Source organism: Pagrus major, chromosome 1, assembly GCF_040436345.1.
Source record: "Pagrus major chromosome 1, Pma_NU_1.0".
Classification (NCBI taxonomy): domain Eukaryota; kingdom Metazoa; phylum Chordata; class Actinopteri; order Spariformes; family Sparidae; genus Pagrus; species Pagrus major.
In genome coordinates this window covers 35,876,357-35,901,895 of record NC_133215.1, presented here as the reverse complement: position 1 = coordinate 35,901,895, position 25,539 = coordinate 35,876,357, and the positions used below count along the sequence as shown (strand labels likewise).

Sequence of the window (25,539 nt, the reverse complement as noted above, 5' to 3'; positions counted from 1 at the left end):
CTTGGAGTATTTTGTAGTATAATTCGTGCTGTTTTCTTCAATAGTTATCAGATTTGTGGACATGACTGTTTTATTCTGAAACGTTTGGGGCGGAAGTGTATCTTGTTGCTGATAGCGGAACAGTGGTTTGTGTTGAATCAAACGACCACGGACTGCAAAAGAATCGAGACCGGGAACAAAGGCTCACTTCGGCTCATTGTGAAAGGTAGTTATTGAATGTGTTATGGATTCGGAAATGGTAACGATGTCCATAAAATGTTACTTAAGTGTTGATTTTTTGTTGTTGCTCTAACTAGCTAATGTTAGCTGGCTAGATAATGAAACACCCAAAATGGCTGCTATGTGTGGGACTACGGAGGGTGGCCCTATAGTTCACGGTTCGATTTTTTCATAAAATGGGCTTTTACTTATTTCCACAGATTGTAAATGTGCATTCAGGGGGTTTGTAAGAGTTTAAAAGAATATAAACAAATATTACTCTGACGTTGTCGCTATAGTAAGATCTGGCCAGGTTTAGAAACACTGGGACGTCAGCTGCGCCTCCTCGTAGGATGCATTTCTACGCGCCATGCAGAGGCTGTCATTCAGCCATAAACGCAATACTTAATGGAGTTGTATGTGAACATCACTAAGGTAGTATAGCTGCCTGAGTTGTTTTAAAAATCCTTTTACAAATGTGACTAAATACACAGTGAAAATAGGTTATACTCGCAGTGATTTCCCACACAATTAAACATCATCCTCCAAGCCTTAGCTTCTTTATTGTTGTCTTTGTGTAGCAGTTCTGATAGTGTCTCCATTTCTGTGATTTAACTTAATTCTCCACTTTGATATGTTGATTGGTGTATAGTCTGCATATACTGTACTTTTGTGTTGATATAATGTAAACATGTGTCACCCCTTGTATCATATGTGGCATCAGAAATCATATTTTTAAACTTAAAATCTTCTATGTGTTGACCTTGAGTGTTCCACAAGTGAGGGCCCTACATTTTACATGTAGTGCTCCAAACCTTCCTGTCTCATTCTCCGTACAATTACCACACCTGACTGCCTGATAAAATGCAGATGGATGCTATTGATGTATTTATTTGGCAAATTCAACAGCACTGTGATTAAGGCAACACTGTTTTCAGGTTTTCCACCTGTAAAGTTTGGAGAACATAGCTGGTCCACCTCAACTGAACCTGGGTCGAAGTTGTAACAAGCTTTGTGGCTTGCCCAGCTGGTGGCAGGCAAGACATGGGTGGAGTTATCACAGCCATTCACTGACAAATAGCCTAAACTGTGTACACACCACACTGCTATGTTCACAGCTATAACGTTACGGCAAGCTTCAAACTCATCTTCACACACATTCTCTCTCTCCTCACCGCACTCGTTAGTGTTAGACACACACAGTCTAGAGATTGCTTGTCGTTGCTTGTATAACACATTTTAGTTTCAAAAACATCATCAAAATCAGATTAAATAATTTCCCCAATGTTTAGACCTGGCAGGCTGGCGGTCTTGCTGTACTGGCAGAAATCCTGGTTTTATAACAAGAAGAAGCGCTTTTCTTGGGACCTTCCTCTTTTGGTAATATTCCCGGCATATAATATTTCTCTACATTGGTGACATTTATGTGAAGTATCTATAAAAGGCTTTATAACCAAACTGCAGTAACTCTTTTGAGGGTTGGTCATTGTCAGATATTTCATTATTCCAAAAAGGTTTTTAAATGCCCGACCTTTCCATAAACAAGTAACTTAACTTTTAAGACCAAAGTCAAAATTATTGTATCATTTGATTAACTTTTTCCTCCTTATTTCATTTATTTGCATTGGAAATGGCATGTGAAGCTGCGTGTTTTCTTTAGTTAATTGCTGCATTGCTTAACTTGGACTATTTTACCTATTAACTTCCTTAACCAATATCTGTTGAAATGATTGTCAACAAAATCAGTCCCAATCATGTCTGTAGTTAGTTAGTTTTTTAGCATACAAGCTCACCTTTTTCCTAAAAGCTTATATTTGGTTGCTTGGCTTGGTCTGTTACAAGGCAACAGAACATCACCAAATTGAATTTGACACTAACATACACTTATCGGACGTTAAAACCAATGACAGGTGAAGTAATAGATCATTTCTTTATAATGCAATGTCCTGCTGAGAAACCTTAGGTGCTGACATTCATGAGGATGCCACTTTGATGAGCACTACCTCTCAAACACTGTTGCAAACCATGTACACCCCTCATGGAAGTTGCCCAACGAGCAGAACAGTGGTTCCTGCGACACTGCAAACTGCCCTGGGATTGCCCGAGGAACATGACTAAAGGCTCAAGGCATAGACCTGGCAGCCATATTTCCATTATCCCAATCAGATCCAGGATCTGTAGGTTATGCTGGAACAAGTCTGACCTATGGAGGCCCCACTGTGGAGGCATGGACACAGGACCTCTGTGGGTGTCTCTTGGTCAGTGTGTCCCAGCCACTTCCAGGGCTGTGTTCACTTTTCGCCTGACAAAAACGAGTCAAGTACAACTATATACAACTCATTACATAACTGCAATGGGAAACAGTGTTTTTAAACTGTAGGTTGAAAGGATACATCCATAGCATGCTCAAAATAAAACTTGCTACAACCTCAGTGGGGAGTGGGAGCAGTCCAGACAATTTATGGGCATGATGACTGTCCTCAAAGGTGTACATAATTATTAAACATAATTTATGTAGTCACAGTTTAGCTACACCTAAATCTGCCCTGGAGGATATGGATTCCATGAAGGGACAAACCAGCCTTAAGACTGCTAGAGACATTTGGAGAAGATGAGCGTGTCATTTATAAATGCCAACGCAATCACTTCATTAGTTCATGGTTCGTGTGTGTCAAGTGTGTGTGACAGAGAGAGGGAAAATTGTCCTTAAGAGTTCAAATATTTACCTTATGAAATATAATGGCCTATTGCTTGGTTATAGTATTTTACAGGCAGTTGCATATTGCCACTGATTTAAACATAAGGACTAGAAAAAAAACTGAGTGGCTGGTACGTCTAGCCCGACCCAGGTTTCCCAGCAGAACATTGCATTGTAATAAGATGATCAATGTCATTCACTTCACCTGTCTGTGGTTTTAATGTTGAGGCTGTTGTATGTTTTGTTGACTTTATGATGTACTGCACAAATCTACAACTGGATTTTATGCTGGATATTGTATGACATAGTGGCAGGCCAGAATAATATCCTGTCATTGTTTGACATGATTTCACTTGGAGATTAAAATAAAATCATTTTAAAGGCAGTTTGCCAGATTTTGTTAAAGGATAAATAACTATCCATTCAGCCTGAGTTGGGCTCAGGTACAGGATATAGACAATATTTCAAAAATAAGCTAAATACTAACATCACATGAACTGTTATGATTGATGGCAGTCTGGTACCAGAACTCTGTGCAAATATAACAGTATGGTTTAAGGGTTAGCATTAGGGTTAGTCTTCAGTCAGCTGTTTTTTAGGTCTTGCAAAACATAGTAAGTGGTTTAAACAAGCTAACCGGTTGTTCAGGATGTTTAGTTGATGCCTGCCATTTCATTATTTGTGTTTTACTGGCTTAATGCAAAGAATTACACTATAGTTTACTACTGGTGTGTTTATTTTGAATCTGTTCCAGGACACGAGATGTGTGGTAATAATAATTTGACACTGGTATGCTCCTATGCTACCTGCAAGGAAAATTCAGGGAACCTCTGCGCAATGTGTTTGTAGAATAGTTTATGCTGAAAACTTTTTGGCAATGAGGCTTATGCCATAATTGTCCACTGTGTTGCAATGTGGGCATGCTTTGCAGGCTAGCAAGTGTTTCTTTGGAAGCGTTAATATAATTTTTCTTTTTTTATCAAGCCCGGAGTTTGTGTCTGTGTAATGTTCTTATAGGTTAAATCTACATTTGCTTCTTTTGAGTATTTTTTGGTGTTTTTTATTGAATCACTGCTGTTGCATAATGTTGCTTTGCTTTCCTGCCCTGAAAAAAAAGCACAGTGGGCACACTTGCCTTCAGTACAGGGTTCTTGTGGCTGACAGCATTTCTTGATACTTTGACAACATTTAAAGGAAAACAGCACCAATAAACTGAAGAATGTGCCAACCTGTTATAAGAAATCGTGGGAAATGAAAAGGCTTGTTCGTCTGTAATAGTATATCTCTGCTTTCCACCTCACAGCCTCGCTGTGCACACAGACAGTATTTCGCACCTTGCTCCTATCCTTCAGTTGGAGCCCAGTGCTACATTCTCCACCGCCAACGGCACCAGAGGGAACCATTTCATATTTGGACCTGTGGCTGGTGCTGCAGCAGTGACAGCTCTCCGATTGGCTCAGATTGAGACCCAGGCGCAGATTGCTCTCCAGCAGCTTACTACTGTAGCAACTATTGTTGCCAACCATTGTCACAACATCAACGGGTTTGCAGCAGCGTTACCTCCTTACCTGGCCCTTCTGAGTCTTCTCAATAGACAGCGGGGGTCAGCTGTTGGGTTTAACGTAGGCACCACCACCAAAGGTTACAGAAACACACAACTGTGTCTCTCTGCTGCAATGTACCACCACCACTCTCAACAACAGGGGCCACCACATGGCCCCAGACCTCCTCATCATCAGCCACCTCCAAACCAACATCAGAATCGCCCTGCACCTGATATGCTTTCGCAGGTGATGGGTTTCCAGTTTCCTCGTCCCACTCAGCTCCCCGATGAACTAGAGTCTGCCCTGGCCATACGTGGTGGTAGGGACATGGACCACCGCCTTGTTGACCACATGAGCCGAGCGAACCAACACCAGAACCAAAGCGCAGATTCTGGGATTGGTCAACATGGAAGCTACAGCTCTAACCCAATGGCGCTCACCTCTGATAATCAGCCTGGCCACCAGCAGGGAGTAGACTGGTCAAGCTACCAACCTCCAACAAAACTGTTTGCCAGTCCTCCACCTAGTGCTAGCCACCAGCCCCAACGACACCAAGGGCCTCAACAACAGCCCCAGAGCAGCCACACTGGAACAGGCATGCAAAGCTGGACTTCCCCTGTAACTGACTTACCATCTTCCCAAGCTCGCCACCCCCACGGTGGTGGTGGGGATGGTCAGGGTTTGTACACACCAGAGAGTGCAGGAAGTATCTTGGCTAGCTTCGGACTTTCAAATGAGGATTTAGAAGTGCTGAGTCACTACCCTGATGATCAGCTAACCCCAGATACTTTACCATTCATACTGCGTGACATCCAAATCAATAAGTCGGGCAACCAGAAAAATGTGGCTTCCACTTCAGCATCCTCATTCTCACGCAGCATTCATGATATGCCGCTGCCTCCTTCCCGTTCTTCGCCATTGGCACGTTCACGCTCCCCAGAAATGCCCAGCCTTCTTTCTGTTACACAGACAGCAGGTAAAGTCATTGACTATGGTCATGCCAGTCGGGCAAAGGAAGAGAATACTACTAGAGAGACTTTCAAAAGAGAGCCGCTCTCCAGTGAAAGGACAGTTAAAATGTACCCATCTTCTTCGTCCTCCTCATCAGCTCCAAAATCTGATAAAGCTGAAAGGCGGCAGGTTCGTTTGGAACACACTGAATCAAGCAAGCATGGAGACCGGGACTATCGCAGGACAAGTAGCGACCATCGCAAGAGCAATCGGTCACCTGGGAGAGATTTTCCACCATCATCTAAATCTCGTAATCTAGACCGGGACTACAGACGTGATGGATCCAAACCTCGGCCCTCATCTGAAACCAGGAGTGAGGCTTCTTCAAGACGGTCTCTCTCCTCTTCATCTGGCTCAAAACCACACAGCAGCAGCAAGAAGTTACCTACCCCCACCATGATAAGTGATTTCTCAGCTGTGTCTCCAAAGGTGTATCCCCATACCTGCTCCTTGTGCAACATACAGTGTGATCAGGAAAAGGTGAGTGCCCACATGCCCTTGTACCAATGTCTGAAAGGAATACCTACACATGTTGAAATTTAGTCTGCAGCCTTTCTTCACCAGGCAGTTGTCAGGATGAGAGTGATTTTGATGTCATTCAAGTAGTGCTTTGCACAAATACAAATTCCCATTAAGATGAGTCTGAAAATGATCCAGATAGCTTGTTGCCAGCAAAAACCATTGTTTTGAATAATGGCTGTTTACTGTTCAAGCATGCTTTAAGAAAAAGCATCAAGCCAGATATTTGTACCCCACATTGTGATAGCTTTGTGTGGCCACAATCTTGGCTGGAAGCTATAATCAGTACTTAAGTGCCTTTTTAGATGCAGAAATGCCAATTGCTACCAAGACAACAGTTTTCAAAACACGTACTTTCACTTATTCTCATGTATCTTGTTCTTAGTGGGACATTGATTTCATTGTTCCATTAAGAACAGGTGTGATGTGTAGTTTATTTGGATGACCTGACTTCAGTAATTGACACAAATGGCGGTGAGCGGAAAAATCAGGCTTTGGAAAAGATGATTGTCTGGTGAAGTAAAGTAAGACTTGAGTTTAAACTTAAAAGTTGCCCAAAAAGACTGGAAGAGCTGCTGCTTTTTTAAAACATCTTTGTTAGCACTTGTAGCTAACTTTGACTGTTAAAACCCTACTATAAAAGACAGAACTTTGGAATTACTTTTTCAAATAGTACAGTTTATATGTTCAAATTTGTAAAACTTATTCATGTATTCAAGTTCCAAACCTGTCTCAAGTTCCCAGGAAATATCCCAGTAGGTGTAAGGTTAAAAATTCCAACCACATCACAAATTTTTAAGCAATCCTGGTCCTTCAGCCATTTTATCAAATAAAACTGTTGTTTTCTTCCTAACTATTCTATTGGTTTTTACTTACCCCAATCTGTAGTATAAACATCAATATATAGTACAATCATGAGTATATTAAATTGGTAGTGATAGTTTCATATGGCATTTTAAGGACGTAACATTTAAGAATTCAGGGTTATCTGTTTCAAAGGGCAGTTTAATTGAACAGTTACTGTAAATATGAACATTGATACATTAGCTGTTTGTTTATAAGTATATTCATTGATAAAGATGTCTACCAGATACAATAATGATCAGCTTACCTTGGACAAAGGATAATTTTAAAAAGTTATATAAACTGATCAGAGGAATTTTCAAAGCTAATGGAAATATTGTCCTAGTTTAACAGTAATTGCTGTTGAATAAACTCCTTTTGGTCTCTGAGAAAATCCAATGCTCCGGTCTCTAGCGTCGGAGTGGAGTTTCTCTCGTGCTCGAATGGTGTTGTGATTGACTATATGTAGGAATAACTTCATATACTCTGCATCAGTGTCATTATATTAATAATGATTATATAATAATTATATTTATTACTCATATTTGAGTGCAATTGTCCTAATTCCTCTGGTATGCGTGAGTGTGGAGTTTTTTTGAAGATCTGGTATATTCTGACAAAAGCATTTTGTCAATGGTCATTTCATTCATCTAACATTTTCTCAGATTTACATTTGTCTCTTTTAAAGTTTTTGCCAAATTTACAAAAATGTCATTAGCATTATGAGGGTTGTATGTCATGATGTAACAAAATATTAGATGGTCTTTGTCAAAATGACACAATGTACAATCCTATAAGGTTTTTAGGTTTCCATCTGCAAACCTTGTGGTTTATCATAATCACTGTAAACTTGTTGAACATAGGAGTTTCTTTTATTTTTAACTAATTGTCATATGTCATATGGAATTTCATACAGCAAAGGCAACAAATTGGTGAATGAGCAGATACTGGTGTAATAAATGATCTGTCCTCTTCGGGCCTAACTGAACAACATTTGCAACAAGAAGACTAAAAGCATTTTTTTTATTTGTCTGTTTTTTTCTGCCAGTGGTGTAGAGTGTTAATGCTGAAGACTGATTGTCACACTGAGATACAGTAATTGAAAGCAGAAATACAGAACATGTTTAGCAACACAAATGATTCAATGATCTAATGTTCAAGGTCAAGACCAAGTGTAGTATTGTATTTCTGTTAGTGGCAGTAACATAACTTGAACAGAAATATGGGATCAAAGAACTGGGCCTCCACTTCCAGTTGAGGGTTTTTGAGCAATGTAAAAAACAACACTAGGGAACAAAGATTGTCTTGAGCTTTAGTCTCAATACTTAAGTCTTTCACTCTAGATAAATTGGATATCTGATTGCTTTTGCTTTTGTTTATCTTCATATGTTTGAAATATGAATATAGCTTTGTTTAGGATTGTTTCCATTTGTCTCTGATTATGACATCTTCCTTTCCCATTTGTTGTTTTTCTTCAGGACTGGATTGACCATATTAACACTGTTAACCACACCGCTGCCTGCAGAGACCTGCGCAACAAGTGAGAAAATCTTTAATGTGCTGCTGAGGTCTTGCATCTCCAGTATAGCAGTATGGATTGTTGTGTCAAAGTAACTGAGATAACTATCCTGCGGGGGTAGTGAGGCTCAAAAACAATTATCCACAGTTTTACAGACACGTCTTTCACAATGTTAGCTTATGGGAAAGTCTTTTTTGGCCCCAGTGCATCACGTGCCGATGTAATAATCACACGGTTTGGCCACTATGAAAACTGGCTTCAAGGCTTGCCGCTCTTCCTGGGGGCTTGATCTCGACGATGAGGCCAGCCGTCTTCTTTGCATCCACTGTATCGGAGTATATAACTAATATTCTACTCACTGATGGATCCTTTGTGTTGAGTGAGTGAGAACAGGAAGCGCAGCTCCAAAAATAGAAAAATCAATATGTAGCGGCCATTGTTGATATTGTGGCGGACTGCCACAATAAATTAATGTGTGGGAAACACTGAAGTAAATTGCTGATGCCAGAGCTGATGCATGCTGTATGATGAGGTGGGTGGGGCTGGAGGGCGGATGGTCTGTATGCGCTGTATAATTACATTGTTGATTGGAGAAAAAAAAGTGGAATTCGGATTTTATCTTCCTGGGCGGGTCTCAATTTACCTGGGTGGGCTGCCCAAGTAGAGCCTATGTATGGGAAGCGCTGCTCTTTTTATGTCCATGAAAGCACTTTGGCTTCATGTTATTGGCTCTATTTATTAGCCAGAATTTCACAGGCATCGATAGATAGCCATTAATATAAATTTCCCTTGCGCAAGTCTGAAGGCTATTTCTGCTGACTGCTCATGCTCGTCTTCCTCAAGCTGATATTTTTTAATGAACAGAATCATGATACCCATAAGAAGTGGTGTACTTAAAGGGCAATGATTCAAACTGCAATATGCTGTTGCTCTGTTGTTCACTTTGCTTTCTTAAATGTTTTTTGAGTTTTTTCAATGTTAATAGGAAATACTTTAGGAATTTCAAATACAATTTTAGGAGTAAGAAGATGTTGGCCGACATGTTAACAGGTGTTTGTGTGTGTCTCTGAAGGTACCCTGATTGGAAACCAAATCTACCAAGGTCAGTTGGTTCTTACGTTTCTAATAATCTGTTTTTAGTTTTGACCAGCAGCCAGTAAGAGTCTCTTTCGTCAGTTTTCAAATAAGTTGACCCTGCATATATAGCCAATCTGACAGGGATCTTACTGAGCAGTTTTGTTGGTTATCTGTTTGAAAAAAATTATATTTATTGTTTTAGATATCTTGCATAAAGTTACACTCCATAGTCACATCTTAACTTATCTCACTTATTAAAGTCTTGCATTGGTGTGGTTGTGTTCTGTAATTTCACTGGTTTTATCTGTTAATGAATGTTGTTTTTGATCAAGTCGCAGTGGGCGATATGGCAGCCGGGCTCTGTGGGATCCCAGGGATGGCTCTCCATCCCATTCCATGTGCGGATCCCACTCTTGTTCTCCTACCCCAAGTCCTCCTCACAGCAAACATAGGGTGGGCCCCCATCCCCACAGGCCACACGGGAAGCCTTATTCACCCAACTATCACCCTCGCCATCAACACTACACAGGTAGACTACATGCTTTCAAATAAGGGCACCATGTGTACAAAGTGGGGCAATAGGATTAGGGTTAGGGTTACTTTTAAAATATTGACCCTCAGAGTTAGACAATACTACATTCCTGCAGTAGAGGAGGCTGCATTTTCAGGACACAAGTCGATATCTCCATGTAAAAAGTGCCCTAAGAGACAAACGGAGACTTCTGTTATGATTTGGTGTGATATACAGTCGTCCTCAAAATTATTCATACCCTTGCTAATTTTTGTGATTTTCTATTTTTGTGATGAAATGACTGCATTTTTTCAAGTTTGTTTATGAGGTATACGTGACCAACAAGTGAAAGAATGACAACAATACACAATTCAAGAAATTCTTCATTTCAGGGGTATTTTATTCAAGGATTCCCAAAAAATGCCATGTTCAAAATTATTCATACCCTAGTCCAATGTCTTTCTTTAATAGTCAATAGCATAGCCTTTGTTTTTTATGACTGCTTTGAGACGATTCTTGTATGTGTCCACAAGCCTCCTGCATGTCTCCTGTGGGATGTTTGCCCATTCCTCCTTTGCGAAAGCCTCAAGCTGGGTCAGGTTGGTCGGTTTCCTAGCCATCACTCTGGTCTTCAAGTGATGCCACAAGTTCTCAATGGGATTCAGGTCAGGACTCTGACTTGGCCATTCTAGGACGTTGACATCATTGTCCTTGAACCATTTCTTCACTACCTTGGCAGTGTGTTTGGGATCATTGTCTTGCTGGTACGTCCAGTTGTGGCCAAGCTGTAGTTTCTCAGCAGATTCCTTCACGTTTTCATCAAGGATCCTTATGTAATCTTCCTTTTTCATTATTCCTTGGACCTTGACTAGGTTCCCTGTGCCACTGGAAGAGAAGCATCCCCATAGCATTATGCTTCCACCACCGTACTTGACTGTGGGCACAGTGTTCTTTGGTTTATATGCTTCGCCTTTCTTCCTCCAGACATATTGAGCATCCATATGGCCAAATAACTCCAACTTGGTCTCATCAGACCACAGGATGGTTGACCAAAAGCTGGAATCTTACTTCAAATGACCTCTAGCAAAGGCCAGGCGAGCCTGCACATGTTTCCTCCTGAGCAGCGGCGTCTTCCGAAGCCTATGTCCATGGAGACCTCCTCTGTGCAAGACTCGCTCAATGGTGGACCGTGAGACCTTTGTCCCTGCCTGGTCAAGCGTTTCAATTAGGGCCTTGGTTGTGGTCTGGGGGTTGTTGTTGACCTCTCTGCATATTTTCCTGGCAAGTTTGGGGGACACCTTACGCTTCCTGCCACGCCCGCTGAGGTTTTTAACAGTATTGAATTTCTTGTACTTGTTAATTATGCTCTGGACGGTTGCCACAGGGACATCATACTGCTTTGAAATGGCCTTGTAACCCTTTCCTTCACTGTGGGCACGCACAAGACGTCGATGTAGGTCTTCACTGAGCTCCTTCTTCTTGACCATGATGACCAGAAATTGAGAATGACCAGAACACTTTTCCTCTATTTATACTCTTCTGGAAAGATGCTATTTTTTTAAATCAGTGTTTAACATTTGTTCAACAATGTTAATGGTATTTATTCCATTGTAACATTTTGAAATAACCACAGGACAAACATTTTTGTTGAGATATTGTCAGGGGTATGAATAATTTTGAACATGGCATTTTTTGGGAATCCATGAATAAAATACCCCTGAAATGAAGAATTTTTTGAATTGTGTATTGTTGTCATTCTTTCACTTGTTGGTCACGTATACCTCATAAACAAACTTGAAAAAATGCAGTCATTTCATCACAAAAATAGAAAATCACAAAAATTAGCAAGGGTATGAATAATTTTGAGGACGACTGTAAATGGAATTGCCTTGACTAGATCTCAACCAGATATTTTAAAAAGTTAGAAAAAGGCAAGACACAAGGATGACTCTGGGGGCAGATTTAAGATATATATGTTGCACGCACACATCCAAAAAACAATAAGCAAAAATAAACAACGATAGAAACAATTTCTAATTTTAGGGTAAGAGTACACTGTGCTTCATTATATAGGAAATGTGAATATTGCATTGGACTTGGTTGTAGCAGATGCTGCCCAGTAACTCATACATCTGCAGAACATGACATTAGTTCGTTACAGTTCACAGTTGATATGTCTATGAACACATAAACGTTTACAAGTAAGTGCAAGTCATGGCATTCTTCTCGTAACACGAGTTGACTACTACAAAGAATGTTTGGTTCGTACGCACCTGGCATTTCAGAGAATACTGCAACGGACGATGCTTTCAGAATAAATGCCTCTGTGTGAGCATGTAACCCGCTGGCCATCTGTAGAGGCCCGTGACACATCTCTACTTTCACCTCCTTGCTCATACCATGGCCATCTTGAAAAACCTGGCCTTCATTTAGACCTCAACAACACACCTTTAAAGTTTCCTGCCTGTTTCGCTATCATGCTGACAAAAATCTGTTCCAGACAGACACATACACCTGACCAAATACTCTAATACTAGATTTGCGTCTGTGGTAGTTCCAGCTACAGTGGATGTCTTCTAGACCACATTTTGTCATAATGACATACAGACTCACAAGGTGAAAACATCACCATCTGATACTGCTGTGGCTGGGCTCCAAACTAATCCTTTTTTACAATTGCCCTGAAAAACATTTTCAACTCCCAGATTCCACAAGGCAAGGCTGTTTTGGGTTCTGGCTGCAATGTGGCCGCCAGGAACTGATTGTGGCCATTCGAGGCGACGCTTGTGGTTCCAGCAAGCACAAAATCCCAGTGAAGCTGCACAGGCAGGAAGTCAGACACAGGAATTTAAGAAAGGAATTTAAAAAAACGTCCAGGGTCTGTGAAAAGTGTTCACACCATACTCAGAGGCTTTAAGTGACCAAACATTTGCTGGCTTTATCTTTTCAAAAGCAGTGATTTCATTGGCTTTATATTTTTAATGTAATTTTTAAACTTCTTGTTGCTCTTGTCCTCCACCCTCTGATTCATGCAGGGGGTTCCTCTCGCAGTGGTGTGAAACGTCCTCATGATGACTCAGCCAAGTTCCCCTCTGACACCAGCAGACATCCATCCTTCTCCAAGGCGGGGTACGGCTCCAAACATGGACCATTACAGTCCTCCACCAAAACCTTTAAGAGCATGATGAGGCCTGGAACCAAGGCAACTAAGACGGCAAGTACCAAGACCACTGACACAGTGGGTGTTTTTCTCCATTGCTAGGTAAAGCCTGACAGACAAGACCACTTCATTCGACCAAACTCAGCCACAATTGTAGAGCTAATTGTTTACAATTACATGAAGGGTAGATTACACAGATGTTTTGTAATGTGTGAGAGTCTGGAACTCTTTTCTTCGTCCTGAGACAGCAGGACTACATAGTGAGCATGTTCACAACAGTAAATGCTAAATGTTCTATCCAAGCAAGCACTTATAGTGTTGGGTGACTGTAAGGATCGCTAAAATAAACACAACCACAGACACACCTGCTGCTGTGTTTTTTATCAGCTGTGTTCATATAGTTGCTCAGTGGCAGTTAAATCACTGATTCAGATTTGTTGTTGAAGGTAGAATATCATCAGGTCCATATTAAAATATTATGGACATATTGAACAATTCCTCATATTGTTGAGTTTTCTTTTCAGAACAAAGTAGTAAAATCTTGCATTGCTTTGCCTCTGATTAACTCAAACTAAACTAAAACTTGTTTCCAGACTGCCAAGCCTCCACCAGCTAAGAAGAAGAAGAAGCTAGGGCCTTTAGGCTCCCAGGACTCTTCTGTTGCAGATCGTCTGGTTTATCTGACAGGAATCCCAAAGGATGCAACAGAACAAGAAGTTACTGACTTGGTCGGGTCCTTTGGCAAGATCAACAACGTGATCCTCATGCCATGCTCTGAAGAAGAGAGCAAGAAGGGTGAAGGACAAAAGGTGCTATTTAAGTGCAACATAATGGTTATTGATGCATTTTGCAATAATCACATTTTTAGATTGTTTTTTTAAATTCAGTTTTTTTATATAGGTTTTATGTTTGTTGGAGAATAGTTGATTAGGTGATCGCAGGAAAAATATAAATTTTGCCCATTTAGAGGCAAGATGAATATAAGTAAAGAACCTTCTGGTGGGTATGAAGGGGTCCAAATATACAACCCATAAACAGACGGAAACATCAGACCTAAAAAAATTCAAAAGTTGCTTTGTACATTCATTCATTATCTAAAGAAAATTAGCTACCATTATGCAGCGATAGTACAAAGTTAAGTCACAATCTGTTTTTATGATATAGGGTTTTTTTTGTATTTCACTGTTGCAGTTTGCTCATCAAGTGATATTACAGGCAAGAAGGAAATCATGTTGCAATAATGTCCATTTTTTTAATTTTTAATTTTCTGCATTGTTGTAACAAAATAAGCTGAATTTACATTTACAATGTAAATACAGCTTAGAAGAAAGACTTACAAATATTTGATTGGTCTCTCAAAACAGTCACTCCCAGGCCCTAAAAACAGTAGTGGATATTTTGAGATTTGAAAATGGTTTTGTGATGCAAAATGCCATCATGGCTTTTGTCCTATATCATCACTTGATGTGGGACCACCTTACCTGAGCCTCCTTCCCCTATTGCAGGCATCCGTCTGCATGTTGAAGGCTGAAGACGCCCAGGCTCTGGCTACCTCCACAGATCTCTCCATCAGAGACCAGCAAATCACTGCTTTAGTAGCCAAGGTACTGTGTCAAATGTGGTGTTGATGGCATATCTTGTTAAAACTCTTTGATGCATAGAAAACAAAACTTCCCAAAAAAAAAACTGAACAGGTTTGTATTTTGTGTATGTAATCTCATGTATGCTTTCAGTAAACATATTTGATTTATTTCCTTTAGAAACCTGAAGCAGGACCATCAAATAATGCCAGCAACAGGTCTGTCACAGTCATCATAATTTTCTTTTTTACCTCCAATGTGCTGCAAACTCACTGTGCCAATTTCAAACGTGCTCTGGCTGCACTCAACTATTAACAATCATATCTTCACAGAAAACCTGCTCCAGATGAGGACAAATGTGCAGCAGGGGAAGACTCTGGTAGGGCAACAAAAAATAACTTACTGAGAGACTGCAATACCTACCAATGAAAAAAATCAATGCTCACATATCCAAATGTATCATTTGGCAAAAAAAAATGCTCAGTGTATATAATCTTATAACTATGTCTTAACTTGGTCAGTTATATTAAAAGCTGCCACTTCTGTAGCTAAGCCATGTGCAGACAGGTTTGTTATGTCATGCTGGTGTTGAAAATATACTAACTGTGACTCTGTTTGCACTTTGGCTCCCATTTCCTCCTCCTCCAACTCCCCACTACAGGAGGTGAGGCTGACCAGAAGACTTCTGATGAGGTACATGATACATACCCATACCTTGGAAAATATACAGTAGGGTCCAAAAGTCTGAGACCTCTAATCAAAATACTTCTTTGTTTCAAATATAAAACTTTTTTTCCATTACAAATTATATTATCAGATTAACAGTTTGAGTGAAAAGTTGAATCTTTGAAAAGTATATGTCTCAGTGTGTTGTTTCCCCTTCTTTTTGCTTTAAAAACAGTATGCCCTTAAACTGGCATGGACTCCACAAGTGTAAAACCTCATCATCATATTATTCCAGCATGATTTTACAGTGTTACACAAAGCTTCTTGTGATGTCACAGAGTGCTCTTTCTCAGTCTTTGGGGTTGAATGGGGTTGAGGTCAGGTGACTGAAGAAGAAAGTTCATGACATGTTCTTGAAAGCTTTGAAGGACACAAAACAAAGACTAAGAAATGCCCGGATGTTTTTCAAAGATTCCACTTTTCGCTTAAATTGTTGAGCTAATATCATTTGTAAATAAAAAATAATATTACATTTGGAACAAATGCAAAATAGAAGTCTTTTGACTGATGTTCTCAGCCTTTTTGACCCTACTGTATATTACAATATTGTGACAAGACTGGTGAATGTACTCAGCCAAATCCTGTGGCTCATTAATTTGAAACATTCTGCTTTATTGTGTCCAACTTATAAGTCAGGGAAATGTTTGAAATTGGGCTCTATCACTGGTATAAACATCAGTAATCAGTCATTTTTCTTACATCCCAATGTACTTCCTTTCTACAGAAAGGCATGGTGTTGATCACAGGACTTCCTGAGAGTGGCTGGTCAGAGAGTGACATCATCAAGCTGGTCCATCCTTTTGGAACTCCCTCTGACATCATCCTGGCAACAAAAATTGGAAAGGTTGGTATTACTTTGGCATTATTTATTGCTCTGTATATATGTATATTTATTCTAGTGGAGTGTACATTTCTTGTATTTTTGTTTTGTTTTTCTTGTTTATATATGGATATTATTACTATTATTATTATTATTATTATTATCATTATTTCTTCATATTCTGAACTGAATGGGAGCAGCTGTAACGCAAACAATTTCCCCTCTGGGATAATAAAGTATTTCTGATTCTGATGAACACATTTGCAGTATCCAAATAGCACAATTCTTTAATGAAGTTAAAGTGAGTAACCAAACAGCACTATGATAAAGTAGAGTAGTGCTGCAGAGATTTACTGGCCTGCAAATGTTTTTCTCCAGATATAATAAGACATGTTTGTTTGGTACAGACAAAACATTTGTCACATCATCATAATTTGAATAGTAATTCAGTGAATGTTATGAAAATTGTGATGGGTAAGAAATTATCATTCCTACTTATAGTGAATCATATCACAATCACAATATCTGTCAATTATATGATTTATTTTAACGTATAGTGCAGCCCTTATTTTGAAAGCATACAGCACGATATTAATAAAATATTTTTTGTATGTTAGGTACTTGTGTCAGTTCCAGACATGGAGATCGCTCAAGAGATAGTCAAAGTCAACACCTTTATGCCTATGAAGATCAACGACTCTGAGCTGAAGATGATTCATCTCAAACAGTGCATCACTCTCACCACACCAGTAGGCCTCCCATCATTTTCCTCTACCACATATTGATCATCATTTCTCCTCTGTCATTATCTAATTTCCTTTGTCAAGTATGTCACTTTTGGAAGGTTGATTCTTTGTTGTATTTGAAGTGGGGCAGAATTCAGTCACTATTTGTATGTGTTTCATTTTTTTGTTGAACAATGATTCTTAAGCAATAACTTATAATTAATACTAAAAAACTCTTTACACAGGTGGCTCTGTACAATCTTCTGATTGGATCAGTGGACCCATTAGTGAGTATTTCTACCAGTATATGTCTCTGTTCTGGTTTATTTAAGAGGGACAGTGCACATTAATAAGCATTGCTTTAAATGCACCAGGATTTGCTCAGAGGCTGTTTTTGATCTGTCAAAATTGTGTTAATGTGTGTAGTAATCCAAAAGGAGATTTACACAAATACCACCTTTCCACCGCGTCTGTGGTTTTTATATGAAGCGTCACATTGTGCATCACTGACGTCACATTGTGCGTCACTGACGTCACGTTTCACGTCACGAATGTGCTGGAAACAGTTGAAACAGAAGAGAAAACAACAACAGACCCATTGTGAAAGAAGTGTCTGTAAAATGGTGGATACATTATTTTGAGCGTCTCAACCTCTGCAAAAAGACTTGTTTCACTGTCAGAATTTGAGCCAGTCGGGCCAATAACATTTGGAAAGTCTAGAAGAGCCGCACAATTAAATAATTTTATCTCCATTCAAGTTAGCTGGGCACTAAACTGGAAGTTAGCCAGCTCGGTAGGCAATCCAGGTTTTTTTCACAGCGAGGAAGTCGAGGTTTTTTGGCTTCAAAACACCACTGAGCAGCTTTCATAGGAATGAACGTGCTCCATCTCAAACACTGTCCAGTGATAAAACGTCCTTGGATAGATGCATCCCAAATTCCTTCCTTATTTACTCGCCACCACCGGATGTTGATAACGCATCATCACTTTATGCTGTGGAATTTAGCCTATTGACCCGGGTCTTAGTTTAGATCAAAGCCGAGCCGAGGTGAAAAAAACCCGGGTCTACTGCAGAGTCAACTGACCCAGGTGTAAATGCAGAGTTTACACATTCCCATTGATCTTAGTGCGTTTAAGTGGGATTTTTGACCAGTGGAAAAGGGGTATAAGTTCCTACTGCAGTAACCAGCCTTGAATTAAGCTATATCACAGTGGCTGCATGGCAACACATCCTGCAGCTGCTTCATAGTAAAAGCAGTAAAGTGTTCTCATTACTCAAAGGGTTTCACTGTAGAACTGCAGCAGTTTGCAGTGACATTATCTATTATCGGAACACATCTCCACATGCTGTTCTCTGCACACACCTGCTGTAATTATTCAGCTGTGTTTTGTTACTATGATTCAGTGTGCTCAGTGTTTGTTAATTTTCTGCTTGTCAGAAAGCAATTGAAAAGAACCCTTGGGCAGCGCTCTTTAGATTTAGATAAGCAAGGGAAGTCCTGTAAAGTGAAGTGACATTCCCAGAGTGTTGCCAGATTGGTTTGACAATTTTCAACCCAATTATTTCTCAAAATCTGCACAAATTAACAAAAAAAAAAGAAAATTATAGGAAAAAACAATACAAATGAATTCCTAAACAATAGCAATAGTACTGTAGTTCATTAGTTTTTTAATATGACAAAATAATATCAGATAATGAAAATATAGGGTTTATCTGAATCGGTAAACTTCAACAGGCTTCACAGTGGCCAAAGTCTCCACACATACGAGGTTGAGAAAAAACGCAATCCCATGCTACCAAATAGCCAGATTTGCAAAAGCACTACTGCTTGTTTGTTTCCAAGTCGCCAGTGGTTGGTAATGAGGGTCCATCATACCTGGTTTTACCTGAACAAATAAAAATTAGGCCATATCACAGTTGTGCCGCGGGACTGGATGTGTTCACATAACTAATGCATATCAATTACGAATGTATTTTTAATAATACTGTAATTTTTAATTGGTAAATGGTACACCCCCTTTGTATCCTGCAGGAGAGTCCTGTTCCAGTAGGCTGGAGCAGCCTGTTGGTGATCAGAAATGTTCCCAACACACCAGCTGGCTCCTCTGAGGTCCAGAAACTAGTGCGACGTTTTGGTACCGTCATCAAGACCCTAGAGCTCAACAGTATGGTGAGGATGGTTGTCTGTGTAGCTGCAAACATGCTAATCCACTGTGCGCTGAGTCCCAGCTATATCCTGGGTTAAAAATCCATTCCCTCTAAATCTTTCTGGTCCCACCTCTTTACTTGTCAAGCATAGAAATCTCACATGATGACTTTTTTGTGTCTCTTCCTGCTCAGGTTATTTGTGAGATGGCAACTGCAGCCATGGCCCTGTCTGTTTACAAGCGCTTCCAGGCGTTCCCATGCATCATCCAGAACAATCCTCTGTTCTTTTCCCGCAAGCCTGACCCCAAAGCCAACATACAGACCAAAGTCATCGCTGCATACCTTGATTCATCTGAGGTTGGTAACTTTGATCATGAATTAGAAATGGTTGTCAAGAGTTAAGGGACATCCATATGATATATTTTTCATCTACTAGTGGCATGAGTTCTTATGAGCTTTAACTGCAGGTGCTTCATGTGACACTCCTTGTCTCTGGTCACAGGATACACCTGCAAATGGCAAAAGCAGCCAAAAAGCAGCAGCTGCAGAAGAGGAGACGGCATATAAAGAGGACTCTGAATGTCCATTGGAGGGCATGGAAAAAGACATTGATGGGAAGGATGAGAAAATGAAGAGCGAGAAGATAGTTGGTGAAGACGAGGATATGGGAGAAAACGAGAGCAAAGGCAAAGAGATCATTAAAGACGAGCTTACTAATGCTGTTTCTGACTCTTTGGCTGCACCAGACACCAAACCAGAAGCAGACTTAGAGACAAATGCAAAGGAAACATCAGCTGTTGAAAATGTCATGGAGGCAGCAGAGGAAATAAAAAGTGTAGATGAATCCAAAGTAGGAGAAGACGACACTCAGGCTGGTGAAGACACAAAAAAACCTAGCTCTGATGCTGATCCCCAAGAGATGGCCATGCCACAGCTCCCCAAGGTGAAATACCTCAAAAATGTCAGTGTATTCTGTATTGAAAGGGTCAGGAACCTTCAGCATATTAATATGTTTTTGTAAGTTACAACATCTGTTTTTGGTCCATGTTTCAACAGGTGACGCAAGAAATGGTTAATGCACTGCTTGTGGAGTGCCGAACAAGGACCACCAGCCATCCCAACAACATAGCAGCTCCCACAAATGGAGATCAGGGGGAAACACAAATGGAGACAAACCAGGGCGAAAAAGCAGCAGAAGAGACAAAAGAGCCAGCCAAGAACTTCACAGAGGAGGAGGAGGAGGCGAAGAAGCAGGAGAGGGAGCAAAAAGAGAGGGAGGCAAAAAAAGAGAAGGAGACGAGGGAGAGAGAGAGAGAGAGGAAGGAGAGGGAGAGGAGGGAGAAGGAAAAGGAGGGCACAAGGCGGGCGAGGGAGAGGGACGAACGCTTTAGGAGGGAGAGGAGGGAGGAGGAAAGAAGGGAGTGGGAGAAAAGAGACGAGGAAAGAAGGGAGTGGGAGAGGAAGGAAAGAGCGAGAAGGGAGAGGAAGAGGGCATGCGGTGAAGGTTTGTCAGGAATGAGGTCATACAGACAGAGGTCCCGGAGGGATGAAGAGTATGACAACTCAGAAGAGACCAAAACGGTGAGAAGACACCGTCAGGTCATGCAAATCTGAAGTCTCTCCTCAATATTTTTCTCCTGAGTTCATTCTTTTTGTCCTGTCATCTAATCAGGTAGAGGAGGAGTTTGATGAGTTCCCATTCAACATGAGTGACTTTGTGACAGTAGATGAAGTAGGAGATGTGACCGACCTTCCTCACTCTCCTTCTCCCACTGTTCCCATGGAAAACACAGAGGGAAGGGAGGACGATCCCACATCTGTCCCAAAGGATGCTTCAGAGGTACATGTTAGTGTCTACATATCATATTCAAGAGTTTCTCTACATTGTTATTGGGCTGACTGAGACATCATGGCCCACTTTATCTTTTCTGCCTTTAGGAGGTTACCACAGAAACAAAAATTTCAGACACCACAGTGACCCTGATTGAATCTGATCAGCATGTATCAGGGTCTGACCCTGTGACTGTGCTGACAGCTGAGACTGGTGGTTTGGTGTCATCAGATTTGACACCTGGTCTGATCCTCACGACTGAAGCTTCCCTTGCACTTGCTTCACAACCTGATTCTTCCTCAAGCCAAACACAGGTGCCAACATGTGAACAGGAAGCACCGGAGACAGGTACAGTTCTGTAGATTTAACTGCTATTATGAACTGAAAGAAACCCCATCTTTCTTTATACTGATGCCTTTTATATGTCCTACAATAGCAAACCAGAGCATCAGTGAGAGACTGGCTATTTCTATGTAGTTTGTCTTCATGTCTGTCACCAGGACGGATTCTAAAAAAATTATAACAATTTTTTATTACAAGGTACTGAGGATGAATTGAGGAGTCTCATAGCCTGAGGAAAGAAGCTGCTCTGTAGTCTGGTGGTGCAGCAGCAGAACACCTGGCTTATAATGTTGATGTTGAACCACAAACCTCATATTGCTAGAACAAGATCTTCATGACAGAAAGCGGTGGTGCTCATACCACTTTTGTCCACTGGGGCAGCCAGAATAAACCAAATAAGAAAGTTCCTTGTAGCTGCTTTAAGTTTTTAAATGTGTGATTATTTTTTCCTGAAATCTGTCATTGTCTAGAAACCACACTGACAGCCACTTTGGACTCCTCCTCGGAGGTTGAACCTTGTCCCACACCTGCCCCTGCAGCTTCACCTGCCCCCGCCGACTCCTCCTCAAACAGCCCCGCAAAGGAGGCAGTGACTGCAGAGAGCGAGGAAGATGAGAAAGAGAACAGTGCTCTCAATCACACCCAGGCTAAGAGGGAGGAGATTGTGGTGGTGTCGGACAGAACAGTGGAACATGAGAAGATGCAGGATGTAACGGACAAAGAGACAGGAAGTCCTGCTGCAGAGCTGGGTATGATTTATTTGATTTTCTTTGAATTAAAACCATGGGTGTCAGCAGTACTTTAGTGTTTGCAGATCAGGCCTGTGACCACAACATCTTCATTTGAAGCCTTGAATTGGTTGGGAAAATGTTGATGTGTAACAGCTGAACAGTATGGTTGCTATGGGAAGCTCCCAGCCTTGAGAAGCTCCTTATTCATTTGAGGGCTTCAAAGCATCTACTGTTAGCATGCAGTCGGCGTCCGAATCCGTATTTTAATGTACATGCAGGGTTTTTTATTTTGTTTTGTCCTGGAAGGAGATGTTGCATTGGCTGCAACAAAATGAGGCAAGATGCTGATAAAGAGCAAGAATTTGAGCTATGGTGTTAAATTAGTCTCAAAACCTGCACACATAAAAACCAGGTGCATGCCTGTGATAAGAGCATCATAAAAGCAGCCCTTGAGAGAGGGCATTTGTGCTCTACTCGCTCAAATACAGTCCCGCAAGTACAGGACTATGATTAGGCCAGGATGGGATATACGATGTCTTTCCTCATGATCTCTCTTTTCCTTTTCCACTGGTCAAAAATCCCACTTGAACCCCCTAAGATCAGGCTTTTGTGTGCAATGGGAATGTATAAACTCATATCTATATATCTATATATATATATATATATATATATATATATATATATGGGTCAGTTGACTCTGCAGTAGACCTGGGTTTTTTTCACCTCGGCTTGGCTTTGATCTAAACTTAAGACCCGGGTAAATGGGCTAAATTCCGCTGCGCAAAGTAATGACATGTTATCAACATCTGGTGGTGGCAAGTAAATAAAGAAGGAATTTACAATGAAAGCGTCAGATAAAAATCACAGACAGGCTTGCCTTGCCTGCGGGAAGTTGGAATGGGGACAATAGGCGATTTTTAGTGGGTTGACCCACGTTTAAACCCGCTAATTTTGGTGGAAAAGTGGTATTAGACTCATAATTACAGTAATAGCAAAGTACATAAGGTAACAAGGTGAATTTATCATCTTTACAACACAGAGGTTTAAAAAGTAAAACTAGGTCTGAGTCCTTTCTGTGACATTTGCAGAAAAAAAAAAATCTATTTTAGAAAATGGAGTGTTGATGATGAGGAGTTTACTCCCATTTTCATTTAGAAAATGTAAAGTCCGCAGCCATTTCAGCAGTTCACGATCATTATTCTTCTTCTGGGGATAATTTTTGTGCTGGTGGAAGTGCTGTGGTGTGGATAAATTCTTTAAAAACATCAATAAACACTTCATTATAGTGTTACTGAACAGTGTAACTATAAAGGTATTAGTGAAATCCTATTAGAAATGTGTTATTGTTACTGCTTAAGGAAATGTATTACTGTAACGTAAATTTGTAGCACCTTACCCCAACACTTAAAGGGATACAGGTGTTCAGTGATGAAGACACCTGGAGCCCATTTGAAAAAGCATGTTTACTGAATTATCTGGATAAGCTTGTTGAGTAAAACCAGGACCAAACCAGCTCTTTCACATCAGTCCCTGTTTCAGATTTGAAAGGAGTTTCTGTTTCTCACAGGGAAGCATGAGAGGTCTGAAAAGAACACTGAAGAGAGTGAGAAGAAATTAAAGAAAGAAACTCAGACGAGCACAGACGACGCCCTCCCTCCTTTTGACCCTAGCAAACCAGTCGGTGAGACACTTGTCTGTATTTATTCATCTTATCTGCATTGTGTTTTCACTCTTGCATTCACCATGTCTGAAGATTTGAGTGGTCCATAACTGCTAGAGTTCTCTTGCATGTCCACAGGTATGGAGTTCTTGCTCCCAAAGACAGGTTTCTTCTGTAAGGTGTGTAATAGGTTCTTCAGTGGAGCCAAAGAGGCAGAAATCAACCACTGCAAAACCCTCAAACACTACGATAACCTACAGGTAAGCCTAACACACACACACACACCCCTCATGTTTCACTCTGACACTTCTTGTACTACAGGTGTCATTATCACCAAACATTTGTTAGCTCCCAATGAGGCCATAATGTCCCAGTCTAATTCAGTTGCTTTGTTCATTTTCTGGCAGAAATTCTTGCAGACCACTAAGAAGGCGAATGTGACTACCAAACCTGTCTCCAGCTGAATTTGGCCATGAAACTCATGACTGAAAGTCCACCCCTTTCCTTTTGTATTCTCTTCATTTGTCACTAAGGGTCCACATTCTCACAGTGGTGTAGATTAGTCTCATGTCCTGTCTCAGTTTCAATATGTGTTGAATTTTCATGTACAATTTAAAAAGAAACGATTGGAAACTGCACACTCAATAAAATGTTTTAACTAAATTGTCCGTTACCCCTCTTTCACATTTGAATGTCTGCATTTCTCCATCTGCAGTTGAACAGGTGTAATAGTATTTGATAAGTCTGCCTGGTTCACAGGGTTTTCTGCAGGTTTTGAGAATAGGTGACAACGTAAACTGTTTCCATCACAGTAGAACAAAAAATATAAAGTTATAAGTTAGTTATTTTAATTGTGCTACTACGATATTTTAGGAAGTCCAGCAGTCAAACTTGACTAACCTTTGCAGCACTTTACCTAAAGGCCTGCTGCTGTCTGGTTTGTAGAAGCAGGACGCGTGGACAGCCTTGGACACGGGATTCACAGCCTGTTGTGTTTTTTTTTTTTTGTTTTTTTTTACATCTTCCAGATTGCCACTAAGATGACTATAACCAGAGCATGCTGAAAAATGTTGATAGCCAACTAAGTTCTTTTCAGTTACAAATGGATGAAGTTTCTCCTCAGATGTCACCTAAACATCCACCTGACCAACAGCTGTTCCCCATCAGCTTCCCAGTACGTCCCAATCCCAATGTCCACACTGCTCATTCCCAGTAGGACTGCAAGAGCTTGGCGCTGTCCCACTGTCAAATCACAAAGTGCACGTGAGCTCTCTCAAACATTTTGAGCTCTCTGTGTTTACTTCAGTTTTTAAGTCAGCTTTTCTGCAAACTGCCTGAGATATTTACCCACAGTTCATAGCGTTGTGATGTTAAACACAGGGTTACCAGTGACAGCCCTTAAATGTAAAAAAATAAATAGAAAGTCCAGATGATGACGCTCTTGAATATCTGATTAATTTTATATGCAATATTTTTATTCACAAAGACATTTCTTAAATCATTACCTAAGATCTCACCTTTTCTCCTACATCTGATTCTCCAGTGAAATCACTCAGCTCAGTTCATTCAGCAACAAACAATAAGCTTTCAAAACATTACAGAATATCTTATTAGTTGGTTGGGGGTTTTTTTCACTTGAAATGTCCCAAACTCACAAGTAAACGTGATGCGTCATAAAGGCTTATCTGATTCCTCTATACCACTTTGGGCCCTTGCAGCATCTCTTACCAGGTGTCTTCAGGGTTGAGGGTTCAGTGTTTACAGCCTTCGAGGAGACATTGGGATCTGTTCTGAGTACCTGTCAGTACTTTTCACAAGCCAGTTCTGTTATCAACCAGTCTAGGTCAGCCTATTCACACATTCTTTTCATCAGATTTATAAAGCCATTACAACTC

At 40.5% G+C, this 25,539-nt stretch overlaps 1 protein-coding gene across 1 annotated transcript; it reads left to right on the top strand.

Annotated features, from left to right (window-relative positions):
- Positions 1 to 109: 109 nt before the first annotated feature.
- Positions 110 to 24,307, top strand: LOC141005188 (uncharacterized). The gene is made up of 24 exons (XM_073476978.1): positions 110 to 205; positions 4,200 to 5,931; positions 8,292 to 8,353; positions 9,405 to 9,434; positions 9,742 to 9,938; positions 12,956 to 13,134; positions 13,674 to 13,889; positions 14,586 to 14,684; positions 14,841 to 14,878; positions 14,993 to 15,039; positions 15,322 to 15,353; positions 16,111 to 16,230; positions 16,824 to 16,955; positions 17,177 to 17,218; positions 18,965 to 19,102; positions 19,273 to 19,437; positions 19,583 to 20,023; positions 20,137 to 20,661; positions 20,753 to 20,920; positions 21,019 to 21,259; positions 21,724 to 22,002; positions 23,552 to 23,665; positions 23,783 to 23,904; positions 24,052 to 24,307. Exons 2-24 carry the CDS (start codon positions 4,573 to 4,575, stop codon positions 24,106 to 24,108), a joined length of 4,803 nt encoding a protein of 1,600 aa, XP_073333079.1. The 5' UTR covers positions 110 to 205; positions 4,200 to 4,572; the 3' UTR covers positions 24,109 to 24,307.
- The last annotated feature ends 1,232 nt before the right edge of the window (positions 24,308 to 25,539 follow it).